This window comes from Hemibagrus wyckioides, linkage group LG08 (genome assembly GCF_019097595.1).
Source record: "Hemibagrus wyckioides isolate EC202008001 linkage group LG08, SWU_Hwy_1.0, whole genome shotgun sequence".
NCBI lineage: Eukaryota > Metazoa > Chordata > Actinopteri > Siluriformes > Bagridae > Hemibagrus > Hemibagrus wyckioides.
In genome coordinates, this window is record NC_080717.1 from 3,735,001 (window position 1) to 3,746,470 (window position 11,470).

The 11,470-nt window shown below is 33.0% G+C and overlaps 2 protein-coding genes across 2 annotated transcripts; both read left to right on the plus strand.

Annotated features, from left to right (window-relative positions):
* Positions 1 to 6,598: 6,598 nt before the first annotated feature.
* On the plus strand, positions 6,599 to 8,283 carry LOC131358348 (uncharacterized). The gene is made up of 6 exons (XM_058398055.1): positions 6,599 to 6,708; positions 6,805 to 7,170; positions 7,294 to 7,404; positions 7,497 to 7,586; positions 7,663 to 7,700; positions 7,947 to 8,283. Exons 1-6 carry the CDS (start codon positions 6,666 to 6,668, stop codon positions 8,088 to 8,090), a joined length of 792 nt encoding a protein of 263 aa, XP_058254038.1. The 5' UTR covers positions 6,599 to 6,665; the 3' UTR covers positions 8,091 to 8,283.
* A 661-nt stretch (positions 8,284 to 8,944) lies between these two features.
* LOC131358351 (uncharacterized) lies at positions 8,945 to 11,470 on the plus strand. Its single transcript, XM_058398060.1, has 6 exons — positions 8,945 to 9,006; positions 9,144 to 9,518; positions 9,723 to 9,815; positions 9,961 to 10,044; positions 10,686 to 10,720; positions 11,240 to 11,470. The coding sequence occupies exons 1-6, from the start codon at positions 8,964 to 8,966 to the stop codon at positions 11,348 to 11,350; spliced, it is 741 nt and encodes a 246-aa protein (XP_058254043.1). The 5' UTR covers positions 8,945 to 8,963; the 3' UTR covers positions 11,351 to 11,470.

An 11,470-nucleotide genomic window follows, 5' to 3' on the forward strand; every position in this document is an offset into this window, starting at 1 on the left:
TATATATATATATATATATATATATATATATATATATATATATATATATATATATATATATATATATATATATATATTGAATTTATATTTAAATATAAATACAAGAAATATACATACATATATAGATATGTTTATATTTTAATCAGAGTTTCACAAGCACTGAAAAAAAAAAAATAAATAAATCCAGAGCTTGACTCTAAGTGAACTGGCCCACTGGGGACTTAAACTTCAACTTTGATCTACATTATTACTTCCTGTTTTTGTGGCTTCTGCATTTTGCTCAAGTTCTCTTTTTACACCTTATACAGGAAGACTAACAATAGCTCATAAGAGACCTCTGACCACAACTCTTAACTGCACATTGGCCAGCTTGTGGCAGTTTCTAATTTAACTCTGAGAATAAGTAACCAGCTCTTGTGACAGATGGATTTATTAGTCTTTAATTGATGAGGATTTATGTCTGTAAATCTTTATTTTTACCCCCCGAGCAGGGGCACTAAGACCCAAGGAAATGATACAAAACATTAATGTATATCAAAAAGATGTTTATTTTGGGTCTGTGGAGCTCTCTTTGTGCTTGAAAGTGTACTGGTCAAAATGACCCACAGCATTATTTTTGCACGCAAACTACGTATAAATATACTGCCATTTTACGTTAGGACATTACAGTAGTGCATTAAAATTCTGCAGAATTAAAAGTTTTTGATGCTGCAGCCTGTGTGTGTGTGTGTGTGTGTGTGTGTGTGAGTGTGAGTATGATTATTTGCATGTGTGTGTGTGATCATGTGCTTGTGTGTGTTTTAGAGTGTGTCAGGGAGGTTTGTGGGGGGTGTTAGTGTGTGAGTGTGCTGTTGGGGGAGTGGGTGTGTGTGTGTGCATGTGAGTGACTCAGGACACTCATCATCATCATCATCATCATTATTATTATTATTATTATTATTATTATATGTTTGCATATTTATTTATTTATAATCTTCTTCAAGATTATGGCTTATGTTTATGTTTCTCATTTCTAAATCACATGCATGTGCCCTAAATAGAAAGTCAGAATGCCTTCTGGCATAGAGGGTGTCCTTTCTACCACACTACATAGTAGACTATTTCCAGTAAGGTCTGGGATTAAGACTTTAGTGTCTCTTTTTTAGGACCTTGTTAGGATTTTGTCACTGTCCATGGTGTTGAAATTCACATGACGATCCACCATGGAATGTCACTAATTCTGCAGCTTTTAATGCTAATATTTAGCGATGGAGATGATCTAGTAAATTATGAAAGCTGTGTGTAACGGTGTATAAGTTATCAAAAACATGAAAATTATTTTATCTTCAACCTACATTTACAACAGCTACCAAAACAACCGGTTTTAACCAGAAGGTGGCAGCAGTCAGCTAAAATCTGGGAATTAACAAAAAAAAGTTCAATTATACAAATGAAGAAAATTTGATTTTCTTGCATTCTTGCATTTAGTGTTCATATACACAGTGATAGTTCAACCAGTCTGAGTATTTTATACTATTTATTATAAATTTGGACATTTTCACACATATAATTTATTGATCTTCATTGCCTTTAATAACTGATCTGTTTACTGTCACAAAGCAGACCTTGACTTGACTATTTTTCATCTTTATTTACAACTTAGTGAGATGTTCATTGAGTTCAACTGCCCTGTTTATGGAGGACATCTATTTGAGTTTATGTGACATACACTGATCAGACATAACATTATGACCACCTCAACCTGTTGCCGGTTCACCACTGTTCCTTCCTTGGACCACTTTTGATAGATACTGACCACTGCAGACCGGGAACACCCCACAAGAGCTGCAGTTTTGGAGATGCTCTGATCCAGTGGTCTAGCCATCACAGTTTGGCCCTTTTGGTCAAACTCGCTCAAATCCTTACACTTGTCCATTTTTCCTGCTTCTAACATCAACTTTGAGGACAAAATGTTCACTTGCTGCCTAATTTATCCCACCCACTAACAGGTGCCATGATGAGGAGATACTCGGTCTTATTCACTTCACCTCTCAGTGTTCGTAATGTTATGGCTGATCAGTGTATAGTGAAATTATTGCACTATAATTGTACATAGTAAACAAAATAAAAGCTCTTATGCTAAGGAGCACAAAAAGTGACTAAAGTAAGCAAGTGAAATAATAGTAAACAGTCATAAAGTGACACAGAGGGAGATATTGTACATACAGTGCTCTAAATGATTTAAATCAAAATTAGAGTTAAAATAATGATATTCTATAATGTGAATTATTGCACACACAAGGACAGCCAGAGGAAAACATCATTAATCCAAAAGCTAAAATGTTCACACATAACACTAGTATTAAGTTTTCTGATTATCTGATTACATCTAGACTACACAAATAAAATAAAGCCATTTCTAAAATGTATTAATTTAACAATAAACATTTCTCCATTTACTTGGACCTATTAGGGTTTTTTTTTAATATTTTAAAATGAGATTATATTTTTTTTTAAATGCTCAAATACACTACCAGTCAAAAGTTTGGACACATCTTCTAATCCCATGGTCTTTCCTGATGTTTATTTCTTTCTACGCTGTAAAACAATGCTGAAGGCGGCCGAAATCCACAATAATGTCCTTTGAACAGTTGATATTGAGATATGTCTGCTACTGATGCTCTGTAAAGCCTTCATAACGCCTCTAATCTGAGGTGCTGTTCATTGGTGATTTCTGAGGCTGGTGACTCTAAATGAACTTCTCCTCTGCAGCAGAGGTCAGTTTTGGTCTTGCTTTACTGGGATGGTCTTCATGTGAGACAGTTTCATCATGGTGCTTGATGGGTTTTGCAAATGCACTTGACAATACTGTTCTTGCAAGAACTATTCCAGAACACCTGACCTTCGTGTCTTAAAATAACAACTGACTGGTTTTTGTTGTCGTTACATATGGATTACTGAAGTCCATGTGTGTTATTTCATAGTTTTGAAATCTCCAGGATTGTTCTAGAATGTAGAAAATAAATCCCTAAACAAAAAACACTGAATTAAAAGGTGTGTCCAAACTTTTGACTGGTAGTGTATGTGTTTAGAAACATTTCCAAAAACATTTCCAGTTTTTTAATTTATTAAATTTATTTTTAGGAATTTTTTTTCTCGAAATTTTTTAGAAGTACATTTAAAAAAAAAATTATCTATCAGTATGATGAAGAAAATAAGAAGCCGTATAATGTGTTTTGTTTCTAACACAGATGTATTGACAGCAACATCTGGAAAACTTTTTTAAGAATAACACTAGTATTGGGTATCGACTAATAGTCAAGGCTCTTAACTATAAAGAATGTCACAATTGTTACTTCCCCCTGACTGATTTATTATACTGTCATCACTACACATATCCCCTGAACCTGAAGGCTTATCTAAAAAAATTTTTTAAATGCCCTAAATGGCTTAAAATGATCTGTTCTCTAAAGCAACGCTTGGTCCAGATGTTGTTCAGGCATGGACATGTTCAGGAGTGTTATCCAAGTGGATGCATTTACTCACTGATCTTGCCGGCCTGGCACTCTCGCTCCACATTTATGGGCATGGCCATGACACACACACCGCCCTCCGACACTGATGTCTTTAATGCTGTAATAGTACTGCAAGAAGAGAAAGAGAAAGAGGGAGAAAGAGAGAGAGAGTTAAAAATGTGTGAGATCTCATCTTGCACAAGCTTGAGTACTGATAAAGCATTTCTGAAACTAAATAAACACATTGTTTATGACATAAAATGACAACACAGTGAAGTTTTTCCTTCTGGAGTCCCAGGGGACAAGGCAGGGGACATCCTGGACAGGGTACTGATCACATGGCACAAACACACACAGAGACACACACACACACACACTACAGACAATTTTGAGACACAAATTAACCTCTGCATGTCTTTAGACTGGGGGAAGAAACCCTGAGGACAGCCCAGAGGAAACCCCCCACTGACGCACAGGGAGAACATGCAAATTCCACACACAAACACACACACATAAACAAAGAAGAGGAGGGAATCAAACCCACAACCCTGAAGGCAAACATGCTAACCAAAATCCTATCAATCATCAGTCAGATACTTTCATATCAGTATCTTGGCATTAATGGAGTCTCATTTTTGGAGTGGAGTGAACCAGAAAATATGTCATTTTTCCCCCAGGCTGTTTTGGATACAGGATAAAGGATATCTTATGGGAACCTGATACTGTGTGTGTGTGTGTGTGTGTGAGAGAAAGAATTAACGGGGCATTAGGTTCAGATCATTGTGCAATAAGGCTTTATATCCTGTATTTATGCATTACACTGGCATGTGACACTTCTATGTGATATAAAGGAGCAGTTTCAGCATTATTTATTTTCTGGCATTTTACTTTATGTCAAGTTTAAACTGTGTTTAGATGAGGATATTGGGTTTGTGCAATAATATCTGATGGATAATATTTACTTTTTTTAAAATTAATTCTTATGGAAGGCTTTGAGCTATTATAAAAGATGCTTAGGCTTGTGCACTCTATTGTTTCTGTTTGTTTGTTCTTTCAATCTGAAAAGTAAAAAGTGGAAAAATACTCCTGGTTACTGTGGCAGGTTAGCGGAGTTATTTTATTAATCATTTAATACACAGGTCAGTGGAAAACTCTATCTCTATCTCAATCTGTGTGTGTGTGTGTGTGTGTGTGTGTGTGTGTGTGTGTGTTCGCACTCCACCCAGTTCTCTCGTTTTACAGTAGCTGAGTAATCAAAATTGCAACATGTGAGTCCAACAACTTATTTATTATCCCCCATGAAGATATACACTACCAGTCAAAAGTTTGGACACACCTTCTAATTCAAGTGCATTTGCAAAACCCATCAAGCCCCATGATGAAACTGACTCACATGAAGACCATCCCAGTAAAGCAAGACCAAAACGTACCTCTGCTGCAGAGGAGAAGTTCATTTAGAGTCACCAGCCTCAGAAATCACCAATGAACAGCACCTCAGATTAGAGGCGTTATGAAGGCTTTACAGAGCATCAGTAGCAGACATATCTCAATATCAACTGTTCAAAGGACATTATTGTGGATTTCGGCCGCCTTCAGCATTGTTTTACAACGTAGAAAGAAATAAACATCAGGAAAGACCATGGGATTAGAAGATGTGTCCAAACTTTTGACTGGTGGTGTAAATATATAATATACTAATATACACTGTGTCTAAGTACAACAATTCTTTTAGAAAGAGGGATTTCGTGAGTGTTTCGGACAGTTAGAGCTTGTCACGTTCACACAAGTGAGCAAGTTTACGAGACAACGAAATATAGTGTAGAAATAAACCATGTATTCAACATAGACCGGTCTATCAAAAAGGAATATGACACTTAGATGGTGCTGGAACAGGAACATAATCAACAACAGCAGGTGCGTTTTTCCTCTTATACAGTACCACAGCCCTCTCAGGGCGGTGGTGGCTCAAGTGGTTAAGCCTCTGGGTCATTGACCAAAAGACCGGGCGTTCAAGCCCTTCCACTGCCAAATTGCTATCTATCACAATTTGGCCCTTCATCAAACTCACTCAAATCCTTACACTTGTCCATTTTTCTTGCTTCTAACATCAACTTTGAGGACAAAATGTTGACTTGCTGCCTAATATATCCCACCCACTAACAGGGGCCATGATGAGGAGATACTCAGTCTTATTCACTTCGCCTCTCAGTGCTCACAATGTTATGCCTGATCATTGTATAGGGAAGGAGTTGGCAGTGTCAACACTTTAACTTTATTTTTAATCATATTCACAGTTGACTCCCTAAATCAGAGAGGACACGTGCTTTAATTGTGTATTATGTTCTATATATTATATTAATTTATGAAAACACATTTTTCATTATCTGTTAATGTAATAACAACTCGAATCTTTGAAATATTTGAAAGTATTTTGTAATATTCTTTTTAAATAAAACTATTTAGTATTTGCCTTAATCCTATTTGTTTTGTATTTATTTATTTATTTATTTATTTATGATCCATTTTAGTGACATCTGATCACATGCTTGAACAGATGAGATGTGAAAAATTATTCAGTGACTTGTTGGAATATGGTCAGTATCAGACATTTGCTTACAGTTAAATAGGGAGGTAGAAATAGGGCACAATACTAAATATTAAAATTTCAAGATTTTGATTTTTTTTTTTTTAATTTAGGTCTTTTCTTTTTGCTCCAATTTTAAATAATAATAATAAATTTTTTTCAGTGTGATTTCAGATTTTTGGATGCCTCTGTACATATCTATTGTTTAAAAGACTTTTCCATTGTCACTAAGGCATCAGTCAGAGACTTGTGGTATATAACCCACTCTTCTGACATTGTAAACAATACTGGACTATTCACACAAGATTTTTTTTTTTTTTAAACCAGTTCATTAGCAGGCCTTTAAAAATAAACTTTCCATTACACGTGAGAGGACACATAAACCACTGAAGCTAAACAGGGTGAGATGTGGTTGGGTGAGACACGGTGTTGTTCTGTTTTTTTTTTTTTTTCCATTTAAGCAACACCAACCACATGGTATAATTTGGGGCGTGCTTATTACAGACCAGCTATGGTATAAATGAAATCTTTTGCTTCAGGCAGATTCATAACCTGATGATAAAAGCGATATAAACAGATTGTTAAAAATGGTTGGATACTGGATTGTAACTTTGATTTTTAGCACCATGTGTAAGTATTTTATTTTATTTTATTATTTTATTATTTTATTTTATTTTTTATTCTGTATTCTTGTACCTTATTATTATATTGCATTTGTTTTTATAGATACAGTCCAGTCTGGTAGACGCTGGGTTACTGCACAATCCCAAATGAATCCAGATGTTTATCAGATTGAAGAAAAGCTCAATGTGAATATCGGCGACTCGGCTACTCTGCAGTGTTGTGTTTTAGGAATAGAGAACGGAGAAGTTATCTGGTTTAAGCAACAGTATGGAAAACAGCCTCAGGTTATAGTCAGATTCTTTAAAACTAACAGAGAAAAGTTTTATAACGAATTCCAGAATTCTCGTTTTCAAATGAAACAATTTGGAAACTGCTTCAATTTGACCATTTCTAACACCACGCTGTCTGATGAAGCCACATATTACTGCGCTCTCGTGTCTACAGATGGAACGCTTTTAAAAATTAAAGGTAGGATTTCTACTGAAATGAGTGATGTGTCTGGTTAAATGAAGTAATGTTTTAATATTATGTGAAGTAGTGAAATGTTCACTGTGTTAGGAAACGTTTAATTTTTAGTGTAAACATTTATAGGTGAGCGTGTCAACACTGAAACACCGAAACCAGCTCTGAGTGATAATTCAGTGGTGTGTGATCCAACACTGCATGGAAACAACACTAACACGAAGATACTCTGCAAAACAGGTAAGACTTTTTATTCTTAATAATTGTCACTCTTAATAAATAATTGTGCTCATAACAGTATTGATTAATGATCAGATCTCTACAATGGACAGTGATCGGTTTGGGAACGGCTTTGGGTTTTTGCGCACTTCTGATTTTCGGTCTCACCTATTACATACTGAGGAGAAGAAATCATAAAAAAAGTATGTTTTTTTAATCAGATATTAATTACAGTTAATTTCATTTCCAAAGCTAATAAATGTGTTTCTGTATTAATAGTGAATGCGTCTATAAAAGATTCTCCAGGAATGAGAGAGGTACATGTGCTAAAAATCATGATATCACTGTTTTTATACTGTAAATGTAATTCTATTATTTTTTATTCTATATTTCATTTTCCTTCCGTATGGGAAACATTCCTACTTATTATGTGTTCTAAATATAATTTGTTATAACAGTCAGTGTAATAATATTTAAGTTCTTCTGTAGTTTGTGTCTGTGGTGCAGTTAAGCTGTATTTTTTTTATTATGATTTTGTATTATTTTATTTTATTTTATTTTAGCAATCTGAAGAAGAAACACTGAATTATGCGGCTTTGCAGTTCTCCAAGAAGAAAACCAAAGCTGGAAAAAGAAAATCGAAGTCATCAGATGAGTGTGTTTACTCTGATGTGAATACACAAAGATGTTACAGAAATGATTTATAACACATGGTACTTTTTTTAAAGACTATTTTCTTATTTCTCATTCTCATAGCATATTTTCAGCAAAATATAAACATTATTGAACTACTTAAATTCTAGATGTAAAATTGCCAATAAAAAAAGAAAAAAGAAAAAAAAAGAAATTTTTAATAATTAGAAAGGAATCTCCCAGTATTACAGAAAGGTTTTTTTTTTTTAATTAATTTATTTTTTTCAGTTTAGTGTATAATTTCCTTGCCACATGTTTTACTACTGTGCAATATAACTCATTTTTCTTTAACTTTTCTTTAATTTGTTGCACTTTGTGGAGATCATTTGTATTCTGTATTTGTATTTATATTCTTTTACAATAAATGTACAAACAATGTCATTAAAGACCTAATGCTCTCAAACATTATTTTGAGAATTTCTGAGTGGAAGTATGAACTATGAGTATGAACGATTATTATATTTTTCATATGAAAGTAAATTCAACACTGATGTCCCTTGTAATTTGAACACCTCTCAGTCCTTTAGTAATAAAAGCACTTATTAAAATAATGATAATTCAAATGTATTGAATGCTCCATTGGACCAGATGGCCATCACTCTGTAGGGAAGATTTTGTACTAACAAGTTAAAATAAAGAGCAATGAGATGTTACACATGTGACCATGCAAGTAAACCACATTTTCCATTCTGTCATATCACCTTTGTTCGGTGCAAAACTGAAAACACATATATGGAAAAAAAAACTGTGGTTTAGATCAAAATACCACATGGTTGCTTCTCATGTCTTCAACCAATCACAAGTATTGTGGGCGTGCTCAGTATAGACCACCTGTAGTATAAGTATAAATTCAAACTATGCTTCAGGTGCATTCTAAGAAATGAAAAATGATCGCTGTCTGGATTTTGTGTTTAATCTTCAGCACCATGTGTAAGTAATAAGAGTAATCTTCAACATTTTCATCATGATTATTGCATGATTTTTTTAAAGGTTATCATTCATATTCCTGTTTGTTTAATAATATCTCTGTAGCATTATTATTGATGTGTTTGTTTTTCTACATACAGTCCAACCTGGTAGACGCTGGGTCACTGCACAGTCCCTCACAGAATCACGGGTTTATCATTTGGATAAAGAGCTCAGTGTGAATATCGGAGACTCGGCTACTCTGCGGTGTTGTGTTTCTGAAAACGAATTTGGGATGACAGCCTGGTTTAAGCAAAAAGACAGAAAACCACCTCAACTTATGATCAAGTTCTATAAGACTTCTGAAGAAATGTTTTATAATGGAATCGAAAAGTCTCGTATTAAAATGGAAAGATCTTCTAACTGCTTCAATATGACCATTTTAAACATCATTCAGTCTGATGAAGCCATGTACTACTGTGCAGTATTGATGACACACATCAATTTTGGAGATGGAACTTACTTAAACATTAAGGGTAGGATTTTCAGTAAAATTGATTAAGCTGCTGGTTTCATGTAGTGATATTTTCCTTCATTACTGTTAACATGTTCAACCTAGAAGACAAATAATAGTGAAGTAGTGAAATGCTAACAGTTTTCTCTTCAACAACACTGAGTAACAGACTTTTAGTAAGTGAATCATAATACATGTTTATGGTAGCATGTTACTATTGCATCAGAAACATCTAAGCCAGCTCTGTGGAATAACTCAGTTGTGTGTGAACCAACACTGCATGGAAATAACGTTTACATGAACATACAAGACAAAACAGGTGAGATATCATGTAATTAATTCATCTTTTATTCAGAATTTTGAATTTGGCTAGAAAAGTATCTGCACTAATTCAGGTTTTATTCGGGTTATATGAAAAATAAAATGACTTCAGTAATGTGATTTATATTTTCTGTATCTGACAGTGATCTTTTTGGCAATGGCTTTGGGTTTGTGTCCATTTCTGGCTCTCACTTATTTCATGCTGAAGATAAGAAAATGTAATAAAAGTAAGTTTTTGACATTAAACAATAATTAACCCTTTCATGCATGAATTATTTTCACATCTGTATTTAGAGCCTGTCTAAGTATTACTTATTAAAAGGTTCATGACTAAAAGTTACAACAGTAACTATAAATAAAATAATACAAAATGTTTACATTTTAATGTCAAACAATTGTAAGATTCAGGTCTAACATATGTAAGGTTGAAAGTCTGCTTTAGAAATAATCATTTCTTAACATAGAAAAGTTGCACAGTATAGGATTGTTCCATAATGCTTTCAGAAGAAAAGAACAACACTAGTTTAAGTGATTAGTGGAGTCTGACACAAACCATCGCAAACCATTTCTTTTCATTTCTTTTCATTTAATTTCTTTTGCTATTTAATGTTTTATTTAGTTCATAAAAATTAAGAAACACAGATGGTCTAGAAAACTTCAGAAGTTTATAATACATTCATTTACAATAATGCTCTTAAATGATTTGGAGTGGTTTACATCTTATATTTTTCTAAAATATTTTTTTTTAAGAAACAAGCCTTGATTTGACTGTCCATGAACGTGGATAACAATATGCATGACAGGGTTAAAGTTACTTTTACTTATTTAACAATGATTAATAAGTGTGTTTGTGTTTGTGTATTAACAGTGAACACTCTAGAACAATCTTCAGGAATCAAGCGGGTATGTGTGCAGAGAAGTAAATACATTCTACTAGAGAATATACTAGCTTAAAAAAATAATTAAAATATATATTTTACCTGCTCTATAGATTTTATTTCATTTATACAAATAAAACTTCAATAATCATGGAGAAATACTACTCATATTTTAATACATTTTATGCATACTCAACATGCTATATGATGCTGCATTTATATATTACAGCTTTTAAAGTTCTAGTTTAATTACATTTTGATTGATTACTTTTTGGAATTTCATTTTAATGAAATCATTTTATAATAATAATAATAATAATAATAATAATAATAATAATAATTATTATTATTATTATTATTATTATTATTATTATTATTATTATTATTATTATTATTACTATTATTATTATTGTTATTATTATTTTTATTATTATTATTATTATTATTATTATTATTATTATTATTATTATTATTATTATTATTATTATTATTATTATTATTATTATTATTGGTGTTGTTGTTATTATTGTTTTTTTTCCCCCAGGAATCAGCAGACAGATTTTCTTATGAAACTTTGCAGTTCTTCAGGAGGAAAGTCCAACCTGGAGGAATGGATAATTTCATGTACACTGATGTGATGTATATGAAACAATAAGAGAGTAAAATACAGTAAAACAGATACTGACCAAATCACTCAGAATCAATCATTATTAATAGCTAAACTGCTGGGATGTTTTAATGCAGTAGACATGTTAGTGATAGATGTCCTATCAAG